Source organism: Myxine glutinosa, chromosome 9, assembly GCF_964187855.1.
Source record: "Myxine glutinosa chromosome 9, kmMyxGlut1.1, whole genome shotgun sequence".
In the NCBI taxonomy this organism is placed as follows: Eukaryota; Metazoa; Chordata; class Myxini; order Myxiniformes; family Myxinidae; genus Myxine; species Myxine glutinosa.
This window is the reverse complement of record NC_136269.1, coordinates 149,562,576-149,589,189: the sequence shown is the minus strand read 5'-3', so window position 1 is coordinate 149,589,189 and position 26,614 is coordinate 149,562,576. Positions and strand designations below refer to the sequence as shown.

At 45.0% G+C, this 26,614-nt stretch overlaps 1 protein-coding gene across 1 annotated transcript in view; it reads left to right on the top strand.

Moving 5' to 3' along the window:
- Positions 1 to 3,222: 3,222 nt before the first annotated feature.
- Positions 3,223 to 26,614, top strand: part of LRPPRC (leucine rich pentatricopeptide repeat containing) — a 210,322-nt gene continuing 186,930 nt past the window's right edge. Inside the window, exons 1-2 of the mRNA XM_068127929.2 lie at positions 3,223 to 3,565; positions 17,772 to 17,995. Of these exons, the coding sequence (XP_067984030.2) occupies positions 3,417 to 3,565; positions 17,772 to 17,995 (373 nt within the window). The 5' untranslated portion in view covers positions 3,223 to 3,416. The remainder of the gene's footprint in view (positions 3,566 to 17,771; positions 17,996 to 26,614) is intronic.

Here is a 26,614-nt window from a genome sequence, read left to right as displayed (position 1 = left end):
ACGGCTTGTCGACCATGGTATTAAAAGCCTCTGTAGCCAGTGGATATGCTTTCCAAGCTTTCCATGAACTCTTTTTTTCCTTTGTTGAAGAAACTTGAAATTGTGTCACACCCACTGAAGGCATGGAACAACGGAAGAGCACGAGATGTTTTCTCACCGAGAGTGCTGCTGATAGTGTTGATGTGGTAATAACGGAAGGCTTTTCCCATAGCGAATGCAACCCATATATCCATTTCTGGATAACGTGCCAGCAACTTGAAAAATTGACTGACGAGGATGACAATGACATCCGTATCTACAGTGCGGACAAGAAGTCTGTTGGAGCCATTTTTCAGTGCGTGAACTACATGAACTACAATTCGTGTGTCTGCTTCTTCGTGTGAACAATCCGGCATTGGATCACTGCTACCGATGGATATTACTGAGCTGTCTGAAAAGTAAAAAGAAACGGAACATAAGTTATCGAATATAATTTTCAGATATGTTTAGGAAATAATTTATGTCAAAGCAAACCAATATACCTGCATTGATGTACATTTCGTTGTCAGGAGGACACTCTTCCCCATCAACGACCTGGGATAAGAAAGCAAAAAGCTCTTCTTTGTTCCTGGAATCTCGCAGGAAGTCCTTCCAGTTGGATGGAATTTTAGTCTGTGGTGATACCTTCTTTCTTACTTGAGAGCCTCTTATCACGTGTTGACTCTTTGATACTATTCGGTAAATATCGATCCCAGACCAGATCTAACCGACTGACCTTGTCTAACTCTTGCCGCATGAACGGTTTGAATACACTTTCAGCATAATCCTTGAAAGTGGACGAAGATGAAGTTGGCAAGCTATGGACAATTGCTGCACCATCAAGGATTTTGACGTCAAAGTGGTTTGGTGGATTAGGCTGTTCGCTGCTGTCCAAACAGTCAAGCAGGTCAGACTTCGTTCCTGTACGAAGTTTTCCAAATGCTGACAGTGATGGAGGATGGAGCTGATTTTCATGGCTGAAAAAGAGGTCTGGGTCACCTTCCCTTAGCTGGTTTGCGATATCCAGACGCCCAAATAAGTTTACATCATTGCGAAGGGCAGAAATGTGTTTCGCTTTTGAATTTACTGTTCCTTTCGGCGATTTGAAAAGTGGCAAGTTGTATTTCTTAATGGGGTCTCGGATAAGTGTCGATCTTTCGGCAAGTACTTCCTTCCTAAACTTGTAGTGCTGCAGCTCCCCTAACTGTTCCATGTTGCGAATTGTGTTTACCACAGACTCATCCGCACAGTCTTGTGTGTGTAACACGATTAGCTCGGGGCATTCATCCATACATGGGTTGCCGTACTCTGTTATAACGTTTAATAATTCGTTGGTCTGGTTTTTGAACAACTCCTGTGTGAATAATCCCTCCTCGTGGTGGTGGTAATCGATTTCGTGGTTTGTTCTCGCGATAAGTGTTCTCGAATTCGTTGAGCAGCCGAGCTTGCTCAGGTCCGGAAATCATCCACCGCCTAAGAACATTCGGGTTTTCTGTTAGGCCTTTTACACCCCCGACGCCCTTGACCTTTGCATTTTCTTGCTCATGGACCTGATCGATTGGCAGAGAAGAAAATCTGTGATTTGTCTTGTTAACCACCCAACACTCGGTGAAATCTTCACGTAGGGCAGCAGGCAGCGACTGCATCTCTCGGATGTGTACCGAAATCCAGCGAGAGTAGTTGTAATGATCGAGAGCAAAGAAAAGAAACATCAGCGCTTCCAAAGCCTCGACATACAGATGGAAATTGTTCTCTCTTTGAGCACGAATGAAGACGAGGATAGTGAGTTCTGTGCGAAGCACAGTATCCCACAACTGAAAGGTTGGGCTTTTCTCTATCATTTGCCGTTTCCATTTATTAAAGTCATCTGATCTGTTACATCGGAGGAATTAAGATGAGTCCCATGTGCGTCACGTTGTAATTTTGACAGTACCAACGCAGTCACTTGGTGAGCATGTCTCGTTCTTGTGATGTGGGCTGCTTTGAGAAATGAATCGGCCTTGCCAGTCGTTGCTTTGCCAGAATCAGTGAGTGCGTTAGTCCAGCCACTATCTGCTATAAAGTCCCCAAGAGTGTTCCACAAAGCTTTTTCAATATGAAGCCCGCCAAACATGATAATGAGTTTGTCTTCTCCATGGGTTTCTGGAAAATTCCACTGGATATACTTAGCGTTTGCAAAAATGGGACAATCGCAGGCTAGAATCGAGATTTGGCCCGGGTTGAGGAATTCTGTGGCAGACTTTAAAACATCCATTCCGTTCTTAATCATAGGAGTGTCGGCCTTCTCAGCAAATAGAGGGAGAAGCTCGGTAATAGCTGGTGGGTTTGTCGGAGGGGGATGAGCGGATGCGTGATACGCCGCCCAAGATAAAGCATCGCCATTTTGTAGGGACATAAGGTGTCCCGCCCACCCCCACGTGTGTCCCGCCAATCCCCACACCCCCCCCCCCCCACGTGTGTCCCGCCAACCCCCCCCCCCACGTGTGTCCCGCCAACCCCCACCCCCCCCCCCCCACGTGTGTCCCGCCAACCCCCAACCACCCCCCCCTCACGTGTCCCGCCCACTCCCACCCCCACCTCGTGTGTCCCGGCCACCCCCACACCCCCCCCCCCCACGTGTGTCCCGCCAACCCCCCCCCCCCCACGTGTGTCCCGCCAACCCCCCCCCCCCCCCCCACGTGCGTCCCGCCAACCCCCAACCACCCCCCCCCCCCACGTGTCCCGCCAACCCCCACCCCCCCCCCCCCACGTGTGTCCCGCCAACCCCCAACCACCCCCCCCCCCCCACGTGTCCCGCCAACCCCCACCCCCCCCCCCCCCCCCACGTGTGTCCCGCCAACCACCACCCCACCCCCCCACGTGTCCCTTCATTGTATGCTTTGTGTGTCTGTGAATGTTTTCATGTTCAATGTGTTTGCTCTTTCACGAGTCTCGATTCCGTACACAATATTGGAATCTCCGTTTATTTATGATCACGAACTTTCCCGTTTCCGGTCCCGGTTTCCGGTTCACTTCCCGTTCCTGTTTCCGGGTGAAATTCATTAACAGCTTGCACTGGATATTCAAAATGTAGTTAAAAAAAAAAAATCACACATGTTTTATTTGTAGGCCTATTCATTTGGGGAGTGTGGGTGGGAGCGGGAGGGAATAGTATATTATAAAGACTTTAAATATTTTATTACGTACAACGGAAACGGAAATGACATCGCATAATTATATAATCATTCATATCGGCAACTATTTTCAATATAAAAGTATTTGATAAGAATTTTGACAAAGTATGTTTAATTTTCATCTGTAAAAACTAATGCGAAGAAAACGTTTTAAAGAATAGAAATTAAAGAAAGTCGCATAAGGTCGAATTGTTGGGGTTGTTGAGCACATTGAGCACAGACAGCATGGCGGCCTTGGCGGTTCGTCGGTCAGCGGGGAGCTTGGCGGGTTTGCTGTCACCGACATGTCAGGCCTTGTCACACACGATGCACCGATGGAACGTTGGAGCCGCGGCGAGGCAGAGCGTGTCGGGTCCCGCGTTGTTACGGGCGAGGTACGTGTTGGGGTCACGTGGGCACTTCATTCAATAAGCCAAGGCCAAATTGAGTGGCGATGCGGCTCAGATCAGCTTGATTCTTCATCATATCGCACGATGCGGCTCAGATCAGCTTGATGCTTCATCATATCGCACGATGCGGCTCAGATCAGCTTGATGCTTCATCATATCGCACGATGCGGCTCAGATCAGCTTGATGCTTCATCATATCGGACGATGCGGCTCAGATGAGCTTAATGTTTCATCATATCGCGCGATGCGGCTCAGATGAGCTAAATACTTCATCATATCGGACGATGCGGCTCAGATGAGCTTAATGTTTCATCATATCGCGCGATGCGGCTCAGATGAGCTAAATACTTCATCACATCGCACAATGCGGCTCAGATCAGCTTGATGCTTCATCATATCGCACGATGCGGCTCAGATCAGCTTGATGCTTCATCATATCGGACGATGCGGCTCAGATGAGCTTAATGTTTCATCATATCGCACGATGCGGCTCAGATGAGCTAAATACTTCATCATATCGCACAATGCGGCTCAGATGAGCTTCATGCTTCATCATATCGCACGATGCGGCTCAGATGAGCTAAATACTTCATCATATCGCACGATGCGGCTCAGATGAGCTTAATGTTTCATCATATCGCACGATGCGCCTCAGATGAGCTTAATGTTTCATCATATCGCACGATGCGGCTCAGATGAGCTTAATGCTTCATCATATCGCACGATGCGGCTCATATGAGCTTAATGTTTCATCATATCGCACGATGCGGCTCATATGAGCTTAATGTTTCATCATATCGCACGATGCGGCTCAGATGAGCTTAATGCTTCATCATATCGCACGATGCGGCTCATATGAGCTTAATGTTTCATCATATCGCACGATGCGGCTCATATGAGCTTAATGCTTCATCATATCGCACGATGCGCCTCAGATGAGCTTAATGTTTCATCATATCGCACGATGCGGCTCAGATGAGCTTAATGCTTCATCATATCGCATGATGCGGCTCAGATGAGCTTAATGCTTCATCATATCTCACGATGCGGCTCAGATGAGCTTAATGCTTCATCATATCTCACGATGCGGCTCAGATGAGCTTAATGCTTCATCATATCGCACCATGCGGCTCAGATGAGCTTAATGCTTCATCATATTGCACAATGCGGATCAGATGAGCTTAATGCTTCATCATATCGCACGATGCGGCTCAGATCAGCTTAATGCTTCATCATATCGCACGATGTGGCTCAGATTAGCTGAATACTTCATCTTATCGCACGATGCGGCTCAGATTAGCTTAATCAGTCAATGCTTCATCATATCGCACGATGCGGCTCAGATCAGCTTAATGCTTCATCATATCGCACAATGCGGCTCAGATGAGCTTAAAGGGCCACAGACACCGAAAATAATGTTTGGTTTAATTAATAGATATTGCTTCACTTAACACTTAATCGTCCTTTTTTTTGAATAAATATCACTCGATTGGCCCCCGCTACCCAAAAAACGGCGATTTGATTGCTCATGTGACTGGCTACGTCATCGAGGGAATTTTTGTTGCTGCTGGTAGTTTTTAATAATGATTTTGACTATCAGAAGATTCTTGGTCAGGCAGTTATCATTGCGTGCTGAGAAACCTTTCCCTCGATTGCATCACACAGGTGACAGACATCATGAATGAACATCACGATTTTAGGGGCGGGACTCAACTACCAGCTAAAAACTACCAGCAGCAACAAAAATTCCCTTGATGACGTAGCCAGTCACATGAGCAATCAAATCGCCGTTTTTTGGTTGGCGGGGGCCAATCGAGTGATATTTATTCAAAAAAAAGGACGATTAAGTGTTAAGTGAAGCAATATCTGTTAATTAAACCAAACATGATTTTCTGTGTCTGTAGCCCTTTAATGCTTCATCATATCGCACGATGCGGCTCAGATCAGCTTAATGCTTCATCATATCGCACGATGCGGCTCAGATGAGCTTAATGCTTGAACATCATATCACACGATGCGGCTCAGATGAGCTTCATGCTTCTTCATATCGCACGATGCAGCTCAGGTCAGCTTAATACTTCATCATATCGCACGATGCGGCTCAGATCAGCTTTATACTCCACCATAGCGCACGATGCGGCTCATATCAGCTTAATGCTTCATCATATCGCACGATGCGGCTCAGATGAGCTTAATACTTCATCATATCGCACGATGCGGCTCAGATCAGCTTAATGCTTCATCATATCGCACGATGCGGCTCAGATCAGCTTAATGCTTCATCATATCGCACGATGCGGCTCAGATGAGCTTAATACTTCATCATATCGCACGATGCAGCTCAGATCAGCTTAATACTTCATCATATCGCACGATGCGGCTCATATCACCTAAATACTGCATCATATCACATGATGTGGCTCAGATCACCTTATTACTTCATCATGTCGCACAATGTGGCTCGGCCCAGCTTAATGCTTCATCATGTCGCACGATGTGGCTCGGTTCAGCTTAATGCTTCATGTCGCATGATGCGGCCTCAGCCCGACACCCTCACGGAAGTAAATTTTATTGCATGGAATGTAGAATTGTGATGCATGGTCTGATCTTTTCATTGACCTGATATAACACGTCATAGTAATTATAATTGGCAATAATAAAAAGGGTAACTAGATGGTATTCATAGAATGCATACCCTGCACAGTCAACTTGGTGCGAGCCAAGTCTTCTATTTTTGAAGGTTTTTGTTTTTTTCTTTGGTCTAATATGGCTGCCAGACCACGTGAGCGATTCGGTCATAAATTTATATTCTCTAATATAATTGTTGCGTAAATCACACTTAATGAATTTCAAACTCGTCAGTCAAAGCCCTGTTTAATTATGACGTCATAATTACGGCACCAATGGCACCACCAATGACGTCACCGTTAACTGCACCTATTACCCATGCGGAGTTCTTTACAATGAGTCACGCTTGGTTTGACAGAGATATAGAGCCACGGAGATATAGAGGTGCAACTTTTTTTTCGCTTTCTCCAACATAGTGCATGTTCTACGTGACCTATGACATCATAATTATCATTAAAATATTCTTCAGGAGGAAGCGCTTCTCTGGTGAAAATTTCATGTCAATTGGACCAAGAATTGCAGAGAAAAATATTCATACTGATCGAATGAAGCGTCATACTTGTGGAATTATGACGTCATAATTAAAGTACCGATGACATCAACATTAGCATATCTTATCGCCCATGGGGAGTACTTGACAATGAGCCATGTTTCAACTTTTTTCCATTTAGTGGTTTGGGAGATGTAGAGATGTAGAGATGTAGAGGTGTGATGTTTTTCCAAGTTGGCGTCCGTACCACATGATTCGTGGCACGGACGCCATAATCGTGGTACATTCATTGACTCCTGGTACATTCACTATGATGTCATAATCTACCGTATGAGAGATCCGTTGGTGTGTGTGTGTGTGTGTGTGTTCCTGTGTCGCCATTCTTCTCAGAGATGGCCGAACGGATCTTAGTCAAACTTTCAGAGTGTCATCAGTGAGTGCCTGGGAGTGTTTTTGGCCAAAAAAAAAAAAAGAATTGAAAAATAAGTTTGATTTTTTTTTTCCATTTAAAAAAAATCGCTCTGTCGTGCCTAAGCCTTTTTGATTAATGACAGTTATAATTATATACCAGTACACATTCATATAAATAAATACAAAATAAATCAAACATTCCTGGAAGTGTACACAGTTGGTAGTAAGGCTTCTTCTTCTTCCTGAACGTCATCAGTCTTAACTCAGAAATGTGATTAACAGCTCATCCAGCAGCAGATATTCAACAAAAAGGGGAAATGATGATTTTATATTTGTGATTGATTCTGATTTGGATGTAATTGCTTTTCCATTATATTTGCCCTCATTTCAAATACTAGGGCATGCCCGTACTATATATATATATCTAAAATTATATCCCCCCCCTCTATTTACATGAAATGGTTTGGTCCATTCGCAAAGCCAAAGCGAACGGCTTGCGAGTACGGTGACAATCCCCCCCCCCTCTATTTACATGAAATGGTTTGGTCCATTCGCAACGACCACAGAACCCCCCCCCCCCCCCCCCCTCTATTTACATGAAATGGTTTGGTCCATTCGCAAAGCCAAAGCGAACGGCGAACGGCTAAATCGCCATAGCTCGGTAACTACTTGTCCGATTAATATGAAACCTTGAAAAGGCACATCCTCAGGTCCCCAGCAATATACCTGGCAAGTTTCAAGTATATCGGACCCGTGGTTGTCGAGAAACAGCGGTTACAGACACACATACACACACACATACACACACACATCACACAGAGATTACTGGAATTATAGATAGATGTTCACGTTTATTTTTTGCTTGAGCAACGCCGGGTACTCCAGCTATAAACACTAATATCCTTGACTCGGGGTACAAATACAAATACAATTTTGTCTGGGGGGTAACATAGGCTGTGTGACTGCAGCCTCATTCAGGGGTGTGGGGGACTGGGAGAGGAGCGTGAATTCTCTATGTAAATGTGTACCGTGTAGCGCCACCTGGTGATGGTGGCACAAGGTATTACCATTTTCTTTTTTACCTGGGCCACACTGAGGTTATGAAGCATTCTTTGCATGAGTAAAAAAATTTCTCCTTTTCATTCCCCCTCTCCCAAAACGGAGGGGCCTGTCAAATCCACCCCCCTCCCCCACCCAAAGATGTATATGTAGTATATCTTACCGCTCTCTCCCCCCTCACCTCTCACACCCTTCCCCCTTCCACTCCCCCCACTCCCTACCTCACCCCTCCCTCTCCTGCCTCCTCCGTCCCCTTGCTTCTCCCCCCCCCCCCCCCCCCCCCAGCAAGGCCGGGTGCTCCTGCTAGTTATGAATAAAGCATTCTACAGGCGGAGGCGCTCCTACGGTAAAATTTCACATCAATCGGACCAACAATTTCCGAGAAAATGAATTTTAAAAATGCAGACACGCCACACGTACGTACGCACCTGAATGCTTAACAGTGCTTTTCGCTTCATGAGCGCAGGGTGAAAACATGACTCCCCCTGCTGCTGCCGTAGTGAGCTGGTCTACTAGTTAATCTAAATGTGGCATTATTGGTAGGGGGTGAATACCTTTTCAGGCCATTGTGTGCAAAGGGCTGCCTGCGTCCATGCTCCCACATGGAGGGACCTTTGCACCCCTACGGTCGGCTCACTCCGTACCGGATCCGTACTCAACGCCACGGGGAAGGCGTTTTAAATTGAATTGTCCATTTTTGACGGCTTCCCCATCCGCATTCTTCCAACCTCCTCGCGGTCAATACTAACCGCACCCTGGCGCACCGACCCTACACGTGTTTCCTCACACGCACTGCCACGCGTGCATTCACCTCTGCTTGCCTTTTTGCTCGTCCAGACCAGCATGCATTAACATGGTTTCCTGTTCCACTTCCCGATTGGGATACACTGCCTGCTCCTGCTGGCACGAATGCATTCCCCTGTGGGGTCACAATACCCTGCACGCATTTTCCACCGCACGTGCCTCAACCCCATCTCTTTCCATACACTTTATTACTTTATTAACTCTCCCGGCGCTATATACATTCTATTTGCTAAGTCAGCCATTCGTTTGGCCACTCGTTCAGCGACCTCAGTGCTGTGCATAAATAAGCATCATGGTCCAGTGACTCACAGCTCTGCACATTGCACTCTCTTGCACTCTCACTCGCCACTTATTTATACACAGTCCCTGGGTTTCGACCACATTGACCCGTACTGTGATCTTGGACGTGAGTTTGGATGGCGCTCCTGCAGAACTTGCGTTCTCGCCCTTACCTGGGCCGACGCACACTGGCAACAAGACCTCGACCTCCCTTGATGGTACCTTGGTGGGAACCGAGGTGCACACTTCACAAACCAGCAGTTCGGCTTTGGCTGCGCAAACTGTGTCACTGCACTGGATTCGGGCACAAGTGATTTGACTGCGGGCTCAATCCTGCCTCGCACACACGCAACCAAACATGCAGACACATGCACACACGCAACCAAACATGCAGACACACGCACACACGCAACCAAACATGCAGACGCACACACACAACCAAACATGCAGACGCACACACACAACCAAACATGCAGACACACGCACACACACAACCAAACATGCAGGCACATGCACACACACAACCAAACATGCAGGCACATGCACACACACAACCAAACATGCAGGCACATGCACACACACAACCAAACATGCAGACACACGCACACACACAACCAAACATGCAGGCACATGCACACACACAACCAAACATGCAGACACACGCACACACACAACCAAACATGCAGGCACATGCACACACACAACCAAACATGCAGACACATGCACACACACAACCAAACATGCAGACACATGCACACACACAACCAAACATGCAGACACACGCACACACACAACCAAACATGCAGGCACATGCACACACACAACCAAACATGCAGACGCACGCACACACACAACCAAACATGCAGGCGCATGCACACACACAACCAAACATGCAGACACACGCACACACACAACCAAACATGCAGGCACATGCACACACACACAACCAAACATGCAGGCACATGCACACACACAACCAAACATGCAGGCACATGCACACACACAACCAAACATGCAGACACATGCACACACACAACCAAACATGCAGGCACATGCACACACACAACCAAACATGCAGACACACGCACACACACAACCAAACATGCAGACACACGCACACACACAACCAAACATGCAGGCACACGCACACACACAACCAAACATGCAGACACACGCACACGCACAACCAAACATGCAGATACACGCACACACACAACCAAACATGCAGACACATGCACACACACAACCAAACATGCAGACACACGCACACACACAACCAAACATGCAGACACATGCACACACACAACCAAACATGCAGACACATGCACACACACAACCAAACATGCAGACACATGCACACACACAACCAAACATGCAGACACACGCACACACACAACCAAACATGCAGACACACGCACACACACAACCAAACATGCAGACACACGCACACACACAACCAAACATGCAGACACACGCACACACACAACCAAACATGCAGACACACGCACACACACAACCAAACATGCAGACACGCACACACACAACCAAACATGCAGACACACGCACACACACAACCAAACATGCAGACACACGCACACACACAACCAAACATGCAGACACACGCACACACACAACCAAACATGCAGACACATGCACACACACAACCAAACATGCAGACACATGCACACACACAACCAAACATGCAGACACACGCACACACACAACCAAACATGCAGACACACACACACACACACAACCAAACATGCAGACACATGCACACACACAACCAAACATGCAGACATGCACACACACAACCAAACATGCAGACACATGCACACACACAACCAAACATGCAGACACATGCACACACACAACCAAACATGCAGACACATGCACACACACAACCAAACATGCAGACACATGCACACACACAACCAAACATGCAGGCATGTGTACACACCCTTATGGGATTCCCCTCATAAACCCCAATGTCTCTGTACCATAATGCTGTGTGCTGTCCACCTAGCTCGTGCCATAATGCTGTGTGCTGTCCACCTAGCTCGTGCCATAATGCTGTGTGCTGTCCACCTACCTCGTGCCATAATGCTGTGTGCTGTCCACCTACCTCGTGCCATAATGCTGTGTGCTGTCCACCTACCTCATGCCATAATGATGTGTGCTGTCCACCTACCTCGTGCCATAATGCTGTGTGCTGTCCACCTACCTCGTGCCTTAATGCTGTGTGCTGTCCACCTACGTCGTGCCATAATGCTGTGTGCTGTCCACCTACCTCATGCCATAATGCTGTGTGCTGTCCACCTACCTCGTGCCATAATGCTGTGTGCTGTCCACCTACCTCGTGCCATAATGCTGTGTGCTGTCCACCTACCTCGTGCCATAATGCTGTGTGCTGTCCACCTACCTCGTTCCATAATGCTGTGTGCTGTCCACCTACCTCGTGCCATAATGCTGTGTGCTATCCACCTAGCTCGTGCCATAATGCTGTGTGCTGTCCACCTACCTCATGCCATAATGCTGTGTGCTGTCCACCTACCTCGTGCCATAATGCTGTGTGCTGTCCACCTAGCTCGTGCCATAATGCTGTGTGCTGTCCACCTAGCTCGTGCCATAATGCTGTGTGCTGTCCACCTAGCTCGTGCCATAATGCTGTGTGCTGTCCACCTACCTCGTGCCATAATGCTGTGTGCTGTCCACCTAGCTCATGCCATAATGCTGTGTGCTGTCCACCTACCTCGTGCCATAATGCTGTGTGCTGTCGACCTAGCTCATGCCATAATGCTGTGTGCTGTCCACCTAGCTCATGCCATAATGCTGTGTGCTGTCCACCTAGCTCATGCTGTGTGCTGTCCACCTACCTCGTGCCATAATGCTGTGTGCTGTCCACCTAGCTCATGCCATAATGCCATAATGCTGTGTGCTGTCCACCTAGCTCATGCCATAATGCTGTGTGCTGTCCACCTAGCTCATGCCATAATGCTGTGTGCTGTCCACCTACCTCATGCCATAATGCTGTGTGCTGTCCACCTAGCTCATGCCATAATGCTGTGTGCTGTCCATGTATCTTGTGCTGGCGGAAAATGTCTGCTCCACCTCCCGACTGGGACACTGCCTGCTCCTGCTGCACGGATGCACTCACCTGTGGGGTCACACATACATACCCTGCACACATTTTCCACCGCATGTACCTCAACCTCCTCTCATGCACTTTATTACTTCTCTCGGCACTATATACAATCTACTTGCTTAGTTTGGTCATTTGTTCATTCGGTGACTTCAGTGCTGTGTATAAGTAGAGTTTGGCCAACTAAACAATAGGTGCCATGCTGTTATTCAGTTAACCAACCGCTGAACACTGAATAGTTGAAAGTGACATGGGCAGCATGACTAGGTATGGATTTCTGAGGTGGCATTCTCAATTTCTCTATCCATTTTATTCACTCAGGTGCAATCAACTCATGCATGCCATATCGTTCATCGCTGAGGCATACAAAGGATAGAATCCTGCCCCCAATGCACCATGGCACAGTTGGCATGTGGATTACGTCACACAAACAACTGGAAGTCTTCGTTGTTTTTTTTTTTTGTTTTTTTTTTGTATACAACATCAATGCACTCAATCCCACTGACCAAAAGTCACTGAGAGGATGCACTTTTAATACAGGAATTGTGATTATTTGTATAATACCTAACAATAGTAATCATAGCGAGATTATTTTGGAGGATATCAATCATTATAGTGGAATATTGATTATCATAGCAAGATATCGATAATCATAGCAGAATATTCAGAGGGAAGAATCCAAAATTAAAATAACTGAAGCCGTTGCCCCTATTATCGTGGACGAAATTTTGTAGCTCATTGAATGTGGGTGCATACTTATAGTATCGATTGTGGTTGCAGGAGACTGCTTGAACTTTTTGCAATTGTTCTCATTGCCATACTTTTTCTCCCCAGCTCATCGTTCATACCATTCAGCTGTGAAATGCAAATTCTATTGTTTCTTCGAATATTACATACAAGGAAATGGTGAAAAAAATTGGCAAGAAGCTTTCTCTTCAGATCATGGCAATTTGGAATGTTTGTTGAGAACGATCCTTCTGCTAGTTTCACCTGTCTTTCTACAGGTTTCGGTCCCCTTAGGTGGTTCTCAAGACGCCCGAAATGTTCTTCTGAATTACGGAACAGCTCAAACCCTTCCTAAGTACAATAGGTCAAGCAACCTTCTTTGTACTCTTTGATTTTAGGTTATGGCTCTGCGGCCAGCATCTGACAGACTTTTATTCGTGTCTTTGACACAGTTTCTGGTAGTTTTGTAGAACATGTGGGGCACAGAGTTCCTCTTTTATTTGATTGACTCAATGCAGTGGCCATCTAGATTGAAACTACTTCTCTCAGATTTATTTAGTGGTTCATTCGACAGGTCGCCAACTACCTCGCTGAATCCATCTTCATCATGGTCAATCATTTCGGCTTTAATGGGATGCCCGTCTAGAAATTCTGTGAGGAATACACTATCTCATCTTCGAGGTATTTGCTCGATGGACATTTCAAAAACTGTGCTGTCATGATGATCTTCAGTGTCTATCTGAACTCTACTGCATTGGGATCTGTATTTTTCATATACAAGCAGCCGAGTCAATTTTGGAGGCAGTCTTGGGTGAATCGGGAAGTTGAAATGAAAACGTCCTCTGGTCAAAAAACAGTCACTACTCCAGAAAGTCTCAGGTTTAGTGGGCACTGCTGGAGAAGTGATCGAGAGATGACCAAGATGGTACTTCTCTGGGAACCTTCTCATGGTCACCGCTCAAGAGGACGACTCCCTACAACCTACATCGATACACTGGAACACGAAACCAAAATCAACAGGCGTGCCCTCCTTGAAGCGATAGCAAGAAAAGAAAAATGAAAAAAGTTTGTCAGTCGTGTCCGTTTGAAATCGACCCGATGAGGATCTGGTCAGAAGTTCTTTCTGTACATCCATAATTGAAGATGTAGACAGTGCGATTCCTGACTGCCAAGGCTTCCATGTCTTTCTGCACAAAATGGTGGAGATAATAACCCCTTTTTCTTGATGGTTGATGGTGCTATCATTGGTGGCGGTGTTTGCCTTGCTCAACGCTATCACCGGGTGACGACTCGACATCAAGTCAAGCCACTTATTTATAAATTCCACAATCCATGCGGTTGGCAGAAGCTTTTTGTCAAAACCTTCATGGTTGATGAAATAATGCAGACCGGCACTTACAAATTTGCTCATAAGCTTGAGTGCACTGGAAACAATCATTTTGTCGAAGTGGGTGGCATCAATTTTGTCGCCAGCACGCTTTGTTGTGATCTTCGTGTCGTCTTCTACTTGAATTCTACCAACTAACTGATTGGTGCTAGGCTGACGGATGCAGTTTGACGGAAGATCGTATTTCTGTACGTTGTAATCACCGAGTTTGAACTCGTTACCTTTCACGAGACTGGCTTTAATACTCTTTATCAGGTGAGGACCGTCAAAAATCCTGGAAAGCCATCCTTGAAAGGGTGAGATATTTTGTTCACTCTCAAAGCTAATTTCGAGCATACGATTCCGGAGCTCTTGTGCAGAGCATGATTGGCACCTCCCATATCACTGGTGATTGAGTTCACATTGAGTCCAATTTCATTTGCATGTTCAAGGATGTCCATGACTACAGGTTTGAGGATGGCACCCATGACATTGTGGTCAGTTAGGTGATAAGCAACCATCCGCTTCCACAGTGTCGTCTCTCCACCAAGCATGAGGATTAATGCATCAGTTGCAATGCCACTATGACCAGGCTGGGTCGCATCCCCTCTCGAGCAACTCGAGGATTTGGCCAACTGAAGGCCAGCTTGCAATGGCATCTCATCCCAACTCCAAAGTCGAGCAACACTCCTGCTCACGATATTTTATGGCAGTCACTTTTGGTTTAAGAAAGTCGAAAACATCCTGGACTTCCAGGCTCCATGGTGATGTCCTCCATCCTCCACCTCGGTGATCTTATTCTTAGTGATGGCAAAGCATTATTTTGGGCTCGGATTAACTCGTAGCCAGTTGTTCAGCATGCAAAACAAAGTCGGAAAGCCTTTTTATAAGTCAATTGACCACTGACAACCACGTGTAGTTGCACGAGCAAGTGGCATTGGTTCCATCTACAACGGCTCGATGGACATCAATCAAGATTTCGGGAATAGGCAATGGCGCAGCTACATCCGGGTTTTCGTCCTCATCACTGTGATCACCTTCACCTGAAAAGGGAGGCAATGCATGCGTGGACGTCTCCGAAGAGACTCCCAGCTGTTATTCGTTAAGAGTAGGCAATCTGTCACCGTCATCCTCTTCCAATTTTGTTTCTCACCTCATTATTTCTCAGAATCACTAAGTGTAATGTGTTGTTGCTGTTAAAATCCTACAAAAAGCAATGAAAAACCTCCAATGATGGTCTCTTCCCACTAATTGTTTAATTCCTTACGAATCAAAACTAAGACAAACCATTTAGTGTAATCTTCAATCTATTGCTCGTGAATGAAACACTCCAATTCAGATGTGATTGTAGAAATACTGCAATAATCAATTATTTGACTAATCTGAACGATACTGCACTACGGTTTAGTTATACTTATTTTAGACATACATATATTCGATATATGTTTCAACCGAGTTCAGGGGCTTAAAGGCACAGCTTGCAGACTTCCTTGGTGCCAGAGAGGTGAAGGAGTTGCCTTTGTAACGGATACAACGTCTACATATCTCTCCTTCGCAGCGTTGTGTAAATGCCAGCTTGGAGGATGGGGTGTGTGAATGCCTTTCATCCCTTACGAAACAGATGTTCAAGGCACCAACGACTACTTGATTTAAAATGTATTTTTGTTGACCTCTTGGTTAAAGAGTGTCCAGCTCAGCACTATCTGACCAGTGGTCTGCATAATTAAAGGCCCTCCACCAGCATATAATTCTGAAGGCTAAGAGTAAATTAGATTTGCCTTCGTACGACTGAGCGTGTGTAGCTGTTTCTCCGTGATCACGTATTCTATTCTTTTTGTGATGCTGTTACTCTATTGATGAATAAATTGTGCTTTGAACTTGGAGTGGTAATTCTTCTACACATGTAAACATCTATCCCTTGATTGAAACAAGCTCAGACAGGAAAATATCAGGGAGTGACTAATCTGGTAAATTTGATACCACAACTTGACACCACACAATATCTGAAAAATTCTGATGGCATTCACAAACAAATTGTAAAAAGGGATCAGATTTGGAAGGATAAACAAAATCAAGTAGTTTATGCAAGATGAACACAGTGTATGTATCAGCAAAACCTCCGTACTTGTCTGAGGCATCGTTCCAAGGATATTCCCATTGCTGCATGTCTCGTACGGCTAGTCAGAACCTCATGTAACTACAGTGGGTTTTTCAAAATTCTGTTTCCAGATACTGACCTTATTAATGAAGGAGTCGTCTCAGATTGTGAAAGTTTCTTGCTGTAACTGTGTTCTTCTGACTTTGATTGGTTTGCTCCTTTGTCACACACCTCACCAGATGGGTGTCGTCTTTTCAGTGCAGCCTTCCTTCCTTCCTTCTCTTCCAACCCTGGTGTTGGGCTAGCGGCTCGGGTGCCGGCTTAGGATCCTAGGATCCTGGGTTCGAATCCCGGTCAATTGCTGAATTAACGCCAGGGGGGTTGACTCAGCCTGTCATCCTTCCGAGGTCGGCAAATTGAGTACCAGTTCACTGGTAATTCCCTGCTTGTCGTTAAAGGCGGCAAAAAGGGTTGGCGTCAGGAAGGGCATCCGGCCGTAAAACATTGCTTCAAAAAGGGGACCGAAAAACAACAACAACCACAGTTCCCGAAAAAGGCCAACCCCCGCTTGCGGGGAAAAATGGCCTCTAAAGGTGGTTTTTCTTCCTTCTCTTGCACAGATTGAGATATAGCTGAAGATCATCGGCATTGCGTTCGGCTTCAATGTCTTGGCACTGTCAGCGCAGCCACTCTCGAAGTGGCTTTGATCAAAATATTTCTGAAATGGAAAGATGTTCTTATATATCTTTATTGGGATCATCATTCGGTCAGTGACACAATTAAAGTAAATAAATCGATCATTTAAGTTTTATATTCAACAGTCAGAACTTGAATGCCAAATTGACCTTGTGTCTTGGTCGACTCGTGCAACAACTCATGAGCTGAAGCTTTTGGAGAATTATTGGTTGATGAGGGTTGGTCTACTCTCAGAGGAATATCCAAAGTTTGGTTGGTAAGAAATGATTTACAGTTTTTGACAATTTTCACTGTTCCTCGATGATTTACAGTTTTTGTCTCATAGCACTTTATGAATTACAACATGTATTATTTTGAATATAAGCATTTTGTTAGTTGTAGGTTGCTGCTGGATTGTTGCTGCTAGTGGATTCTGTCGGTTGCTGTGGCCTTTTAAGTCTGAAAGTAAATTGTTTGTGTTGGCTTATGTGTTGTTTTTTTTGGTGTGTGCAGGTCCTTTGGTGTAACGCGGCAAGTGCTCAGTACAGTGGCACACATCCCTGCCTTGCAAGATGAGCGTGCACCCATCGCTAATACAGTCCCCAGCCCTGTGGTGACAGCCCAGCAAACGAGGTCATTGGACCAAGCGCTGAAACAGCTGGATATCGCTGTGAAGCGTACGGGTCGCATACGCTACCAGCTGCTGGGCGACGTGTTGCGTGACCTTGTCCGTTTAGGTGGGATCCCATTTTCACTTTAAGATGTAGTTCAATACAAAATATCTTTCCCATGGCATGAATGATTTACCTTTTTGTCCCCCGTCGCACCACGGAGCGAAAGGGGGACTATGGTTTTCCCCTCCGCCCGTCCGTCCATCCGTGCGTGCGTGCGTGCGTAAGCGAAGGACCGCATTCGAATTTGGTGTGTGGGTGCAACCCACATCAAAATCCAAGATGGCCGCCACCATGTATGTCTGATGCCATATATGTCTGAACCTTGCGAGCGAAATATCTTGAAAAATAAGCGAAGTACCAACTTCTAATCTGGTGTGTTGGTGTATCTAGGCATAAGGAAGAACCCTATTGAAAATTGCGTCGCCACGTCAAAATCCAAGATGGCCGCCGCCATGTATGTCTGAACCTTGTGAGCGGAATATCTTGAAAAATAAGCGAAGTACCAACTTCTAATCTGGTGTGTGTGTGTGTGTATCTCGGCATAAGGGAGAACGCTATTGAAAATTGGGTCGCCACGTCAAAATCCAAATGGCCACCACCATATATATATGTCTGAAACTTGTGAACGAAATATCTTGAAAAATAAGCGAAGTACCAACTTCTAATCTGGTGTGAGGGTGTATCTCGGCATAAGGAAGAACCCTATTGAAAATTGGGTCGCCACGTCAAAATCCAAGATGGCCGCCACCATGTATATGTCTGAACCTTGTGAGCGAAATATCTTGAAAAATAAACGAACTACTAACTTCTAATCTGGTGTGTGGGTGTATCTACGCATAATAGTACAGCGGATAAGCTCTCATATTGTAACAAATTGTGCATTTTTCGAGAAAAGCATGAAATTTCTAGCATAGTTAGTATATACCATAAGGTTTATTTTCAGATGTGGAGGGAAGTCAGATTTGACCTCTGAGGACCGTGAGAGGTCAAATCCAAAATGGCCACCAGTCCACCGGGTCTAATGTTCCACTATAAGGAAGAACGCTATTGAAAATTGGGTCGCCACGTCAAAATCCAAGATGGCCGCCGCCATGTATGTCTTTTTTTTTTGTATACTGAATCGAGGCTTGTGAAAGAGCTAACATTTATTTCACAAACAAATCGACCAGACAAACAAAATATATAAAAAGAGGGAGCGGAAGACAAGATCGGGAGAGAAGGGGAAGCACACAAACATAACATTTGAGTGCAGGGAGATGTGTGGGAGAAGTATAAAACACAAGGACACCAAGGACTTCCAGGGCAGAATTTGGTATTTCAGAAAAGTGGATTTGGGGTGAAATTAGCGGGGGTAGAAAAGATCAAGGTTTTGGATGGGGGAAGATAAGAGATGGTGGTGTTAAAGACCTTGAGGGTTGAGTGGGATTGAAGAGAGTGAGGGAGCTTGTTCCAGAGGCGGGAGAAAAGAGGAATGAAGGAGTGAAGGTGAGCAGAGAGTCTTGATTTTGGCAGTTTAACCATAAGAGGGTTGCAGGCAGATCTTGTGCGACCTGTAGGAATATTTGGGGGACAGAGCCCAGAGAGAGCTGGGGGGGGGGGGCAAGGCCAGAGAGGAGTCGGTAGAAGACGGAAAGACCACCCACCCACCTGCCTGCGGTGAGTGAGTGAAAGGCCCGTGGAGTTAGCTTCATCGCGGGAGATTCCAATGATTCTGAACGCTTTGGTTTCAACAGCTTGAAGACGGGCTAGGTGTGAGGCAGGAGCACCAGCCCAGAGGGGAGAGCAGCATTCCATTGAGCTGCGGATGAAAGCCTTGTATGTGATGAGGAGCTCAGGTGTGCCAAGGAAGGACTTCGCACGACGGAGGATGCCCAGTCGGCGACTGGCTTTCGAGGCCAGATTTGAAATGTGGTTTTCCCAGGAAAGATCATGGCAGATAGTGAGACCCAAAAGCTTGAGTGACAGAACTTCTTGGAGAGGATTATTCAGAAAGTGGATGGGAGGGTTGTCCAGTCAGTCTTTTCGGAGAGACATCGTAAGAGTGTGAGATTTGTCAGGATTAAAAGACATGTTCCACTTGTTTGCCCAGTCTGTGATTTTGTCCAGGTCTGCAGAGAGTGAGGAGGCTGCAGACTGCCGATCTGAGGGATGAGGAATGGAGCGATAGAGAGGAGAGTCATCAGCAAAGAGATAGAGAGGATTTTCAAGAGAGTCAGAGAGATCATTGATGAAGACCAGAAAAAGCACAGGGCCCAGAACACTGCCTTGGGGAACTCCAGCCTGAACAGGAAGAGGAGATGAGAGAAACCCATTCAGGGCCACACGTTGACTACGACTAGAGAGGACGTCCGCCAGCCTTGCGTGGAGATTTCCATGGATACCAAAGGAGGAGAGTTTGGTGAGCAGAGCGGGGTGCCAGACCGTATCGAAGGCACGTGATATGTCAAGGGAGACGGCTCTAATTTCCTGTTTGGCATTGAGGACCTCCATCCATTGTTGAGACAGCAGAAGCAGCATGTCCAGAGTAGAGTGACCAGGTCTGAAACCAAATTGATGATCAGAGATCAAGCCATTGGAGAAGAGGAAAGATTTCATATCTGAAGCAATGATGGATTCCATGACTTTGCTGATAATTGGGAGAAGGCTGATTGGTCTGTAGTTGCTGGGATCTGTTTTTGCACCTTTTTTGTGCAAAGTGGTGATGTTGGCAGATTTCCAAGCAGATGGCAGATGACCTTGAGCAAAAGAGAGGGTGAAGAGAACAGAGAGAGGGAGTGAAAGAGCGGAAGAACAGGATTTTAGGACCCGTGGGCTGATGCCGTCAGGTCCAGTTGCAGAATCAGTCGAGGGTTGACAAACTTTTCCACCTTGTAAGGTCTGAACCTTGTGAGCGGAATATCTTGAAAAATAAGCGAAGTACCAACTTCTAATCTGTTGTGTGGGCGTATCTAGGCATAAGGAAGAACGCTATTGAAAATTGGGTCGCCACGTCAAAATCCAAGATGGCCACCACCATGTATGTCTGAACCTTGTGAGCGAAATATCATATCATAGCATTTTTTCTGCATCTTCCACTTTGTCAACTCACATCACTTCCCCGACTGGGGACCTGGGCGTAACGCTTGTCATTGCTAATAATACCAACTAGATAAAGGTAGATGTGCAGCTTTAAATATCTTAACTCTTAAATATCATAAGTGTTAAGATATACATAAGTGTTATGTATATATTGACTCTTAAATATCTTGAAACTTATATCCATAAGGGAGGGTGTCAATCCCATTTTCTAAAATATATATTTTGTCACCAAAAGCTCCCTAAATGATCCCGGTGTGTACCCCGGTTTAGAATAGGTACACCGTATCCCTGCCCACCGTAAGAGGTGACTAAGGGTTGGTGTCAGGAAAGGCATCCGGCCATAAAAACTGCCTCAAAAAGGGAACCACGAGGTCATGGGGCCCGCAAGGCTAACCCCCGCTTTAGCAGGGAAAATGGCCTCAAAACGTTCATTCATTCATTCAAAAGCTCCCAATGACTTTTTATTAACTTGTTCGGATATAATTGATGTTTATAACTTCTTATTGTATTCATTTTTCTATACTCTTCTTTCTTAAAAGTTAAGCAATTGTAATAATGGTTGAAGTTTATCTTCTCCTTCATAACTTAACCTTAATAACTAACTGAATAAAATTAATATATGCCTTTAACCAATGGCTTTCTTTAAACTTTATAATTCTATGCATTTTCTTTATTCTTAAACCAGCAGATAAATATTATTGTCTCAAGTTCCTTTGATGTATAACGTAATTCTCTTTATCATCTAATGTGGTTAAAAGTTTTTCAGTTGGTTTATATGGATCTGTGGTGTGAAATGATTGTTGATAACCGCGGAACCATTCCTTTCGAGGACTTTCCTTTTCGGGGCAAATGGGAGATCCTTATGCTTGTTGTGGAGTTCTTCTGGATATTTCAAATTAACCTCAAAATAATACCCAATTTTTGCTTTGTCTAATTCCTTTTGAGAAGAGATAACGATGTTTCAGAAAACGTAATGTTTCTCTTTAGCCCATTTGAGTTTTCCGTACGGTAAAGATTGAGACGTCGCCCATCCTTAAAAATTGTCGGCATACTTATGTATCAAGTAAGAACTATCTTTTGTTGCATCATAGTTGGGAAGATATTTGTTGTTTGTTTAATCATATCTCTTCGAACAGACTTGACATTCCATCTCTTTTAGCCTTTATCATCAAAAGCGTATCTATATCACTGATTAATTCCAACGGCTGTTTATTCATCTTTAACATAGCACTCCAAACCAATCCAGGATTGGTGAAATAGTGAGTCGTCTCATCCATATGATTGCTTATTATGACAGACTGTTCTAAAAATGTCAAATACATCGGCGAATAAAAGATCAGTCTTTAGATCCAAGTCATGATATTCACCCATATTTTTAATACCAAACTTTTTCCAAACTTCCTGTGCTTGAGAATATTCCTCAACCGTTATATGGCTCTTATTCAACTCGTTATAAAACAATTTCTGCAGAGCGGAGTTGTGTTTCTTTGAACCTCTCAAACGAGTTTATGTAATCATAGACGATATACACCTTTTTGCGACAAGAGTTCAATTTCTTCCTGATTTGAGAAATGAATTTGAAGAATGGGAAAATTTTTGGTATTTGATACCAATTTAGCCAATGAATTTGACATAAATTTGAATGTGTCAAGAAATCTAGTGTGAGTTATGGGAGATGTGGGGATTGTTTTGGTAAATGAGATGTATTTCTGGTCTGTGTAAGGTATTGTTGAAATGTATCCACTGGTTTTACTCAATTCCTTTATAAAAAAGATGTTTGGCATGGTGAGCGTTGTTGTGAAGAAAGACTAGAATGAAAGAGGGAAGTTAAAATTTTAAATTATGACTTTGATGAGCCAGACCTCGATAATCCCCAGTGAGGTGGCAGTGATCTCTTAACTTTGAACTTTAATTTCCTCCACACACATCAGATATTGTTTTCCCGAAATTCATGTTTCTCTTCCTCTGTTAAAGCCATTGATATACAGTCACGTGAAAAAGTAAGTACACCCCATGTAAGGATTTGACTTTTTCAACATATTTCAACATACAGCTATTTGATCTTCATGTCAACAATATTGACAGATAAAGGTGATATAATATAACAAATATCATGAAACATTTGCATTTTGTAGTCCATTGTATAATTTAAATAAACATAAATGCAAATTTTACATGTGGAAAAAGTAAGTACACCGCTACATTTATCACTACTTCAAATACCTGAAATTGGAATCAGGTGCAAATGATTATAACATCGTTGGAGAGGATCTTGGAGGAGCCTGTCTTATTTAAACCTCAGACATTTCGTTTGGTTTGCTCTTTGTTGTTGAAGTGTGCGGCGTCACCATGCCGAGATCAAAAGAGCTCTCTGAGGCCTTCAGAAAGAAGGTTATAGATGCCTACGAGTCTGGGAAGGGATTTAAAAAGATCTCCAAACAATTTGAAATCAATCATTCGACTATCCGGAAGATCATCTACAAGTGGAGAAGATTCCAAACAACTGCCACTTGTTCAGGCCAGGCCACCCCAGCAAGTTCAGCCAGAGAGCAGACCGCAAGATGCTGAAAGAAGTCTCTAAGAACCACAGAATGTCATCACAAGACCTACAGGTAGCTCTTGCCACTGTTGAGGTCAAAGTGCACGAGTCCACCATTGGAAAGAGGCTGCACAAATTTGATCGACATGGGAGGTGTGCCGGGAGGAAACCTTTGCTGTCCAGAAAGAACATCGGGGCAAGACTAACGTTTGCCAATGAACACCTAGGCAAAGACCAGCACTTCTGGAACAATGTGCTCTGCACAGATGAGTCAAAGGTAGAGCTATTTGGCCACAGTACCAGAAGACATGTTTGGTGAAAACCAAAGACAGCATTTGTCCACAAGAACCTGATACCAACTGTAAAGCATGGTGGTGGAAATATTATGGTTTGGGGCAGCTTTGCTGCATCAGGGTCTGGGCACCTCACCATCGTAGAATCCACGATGAATTCTTCATTGTTAACATAGTCCTTGCAACATGACTGACCCTAAACATGCCAGTAAATGCACCAAGGAATGGCTGAAAAGAAAGAAATGGAGGGTTCTGGAATGGCCAAGTCAAAGCCCGGATCTAAATCCCATCGAGATGTTGTGGGGGGATTTGAAACGAGCTGTGCATGCAAGAAACCCCTCAAACATCGCACAGCTGAAATAATTCGGCATGGAGGAGTGGGCAAAAATTTCTCCCAGTCGATGTCAGAGACTGGTAGAGTGGTAGACAGTTATAAGAAACGCCTACTTGAGGTTGTTTCTGCCAAAGGGGGCAATACCACCTATTAGAGCCAAGGGTGTACTTACTTTTTCCACATGCGAAATTTGCATTTATGTTTATTTAAATTATACAATGGACTACAAAATGTAAATGTTTCATGATATTTGTTATATTATATCACCTTTATCTATCAATATTGTTGAAATGAAGATCAAATATCTATGTTGAAATATGTTGAAAAAGTCAAAACTTTACATGGGGTGTACTTACTTTTTCACATGACTGTATATATATATATATATATATATCAGTGAAGTTTGTTTGTTTGTTTGTCCTCTTATAACTCGAGAACTACTCATCGCAGAGCAAAACCAAAGGCATATTCAGAATCAGTACGTCTCAGAGCAACTACAGCACACCTTAAAATTTAAAAAACGTCGCGTTTTAAAATTATGACGTCATCAGCGTATTTCGGAACGTTAATTTTTCAACTTCATATTCGGAATCAGTACGTCCCAGAGAAACTACAGCACACCTGAAATGTTTAAAAAACCTTCGGGTTTTAAAATTATGACGTCATCAGCGTATTTCGTAACGTTAATTTTTCAACTTCATCCGATTGACACGGGACCAACGGCATGTGACAGAGAGTGAAAAATACATGTTGCATTTATTTTACGACAATGACTTCCGACTTCCGGGTTCGGAATGCGGGACCAATGCCATTTGACGGAATAAAAAATACATGGAATAAAAAATACATGCGACATTCAATTGACGACAATGACTTCCGACTTGACTCCCCCCTCCCCCTTCCCCCTCCCCCTCTTCTCCCCTCTCCCCCCCCCTCTTCTCCCCTCCCCCCCTCTTCTCCCCTCCCCCCTCTTCTCCCCTCCCCCCTCTTCTCCCCTCTCCACCCTCTCCTCCCCTCCCCCCCCCCCGTTCCCCTCCCCTCCCCTCCCCCCCCCCCCCCCCCCCGCCCGGCAATGCCGGGTACTTCTGCTAGTATATATATATATATATATATATATATATATATATATATATATATATATATATATATATATATATATATATATATATATATCTATCTATAATTCCATTAATCTCTGTGTGTATGTTTGTTTGTATGTTTGTATGTTTGTATGTCTGTATGTCTGTGACCGCTGTTTCTCGACAACCACGGGTCCGATATACTTTAAACTTGCCAGGTATATTGCTGGGGACCCGAGGATGTGCCTTTTCAAGGTTTGAAATTAATCGGACAAGTAGTTACCGAGCTATGGCGATTTAGCCGTTCGCCGTTCGCTTTGGCGTTGCGAATGGACCAAACCATTTCATGTAAATAGAGGGGGGGTTCTGTGGTCGTTGCGAATGGACCAAACCATTTCATGTAAATAGAGGGGGGGGGATTGTCACTGTACTCGCAAGCCGTTCGCCGTTCGCTTTGGCGTTGCGAATGGACCAAAACATTTCATGGACCAAACCATTTCATGTAAATAGAGGGGGGGGGATTGTCACCGTACTCGCACCCACGTACCCACGTACCCACGTACGGGCATTGCACCCACGTACGGGCATGCCCTAGTATGTATAATCGGGAGATTAAATAAGACGCGGACGTAGCTTCAGGACGGTCGATCTTTAATTCTCGACAAGCTTTCGACCAACAAAGGTCTTCTTCTTAGTCGTCCCCAAGTTCAGCGGAAGTCTGATTTCTCAGATATATCTATATATATAAAACTGTGTGTGTGTGTGTGTGTGTGTGTGTGTGTGTGTGTGTGTGTGTGTGTGTGTGTGTGTGTGTGTGTGTGTGTGTGTGTGTGTGTGTGTGTGTGTGTGATGTTACCGGTAGACTCCTAAACGGAGAGGCTCAAGTACTTGATATTTGGCACAGACATGGCCATTGAGCCTGGGAAGAACATGGCCGATTAAAAAATTTATTTCATAATTTTTTTTTACCATATTTTTACCTCAGCGCATTTCAGCGAGGAATATTATGACCGGAATCTGACCGGTGGCAGGGCAGTGCGCTGATTCGCTCAGAGCGATCACGTGATGTTCCTTGCCGCCATTAACTCAGTTACGCGTTCGCACGTATTTCAGAGCGAAAAGCGATTGCGTTTTTGCCGGGTACTTCTGCATGATTAGCATTTAGCATGATTTAGCATGATTTAGCATAGATAGTAGCATGTTTCACATCGATTTTTTTTCAGCGAGCAGAAGTACCCGGCATTGTACGAATAATATGTAGATAGTGCCGTGTAGGGCGGAGTGATGCCGCTGTGGGAGGGACCGAGCAAGGTCGCTGTGGGCGGGACCGAGCGAGGTCGCTGTGGGCGGGGCCGGGCG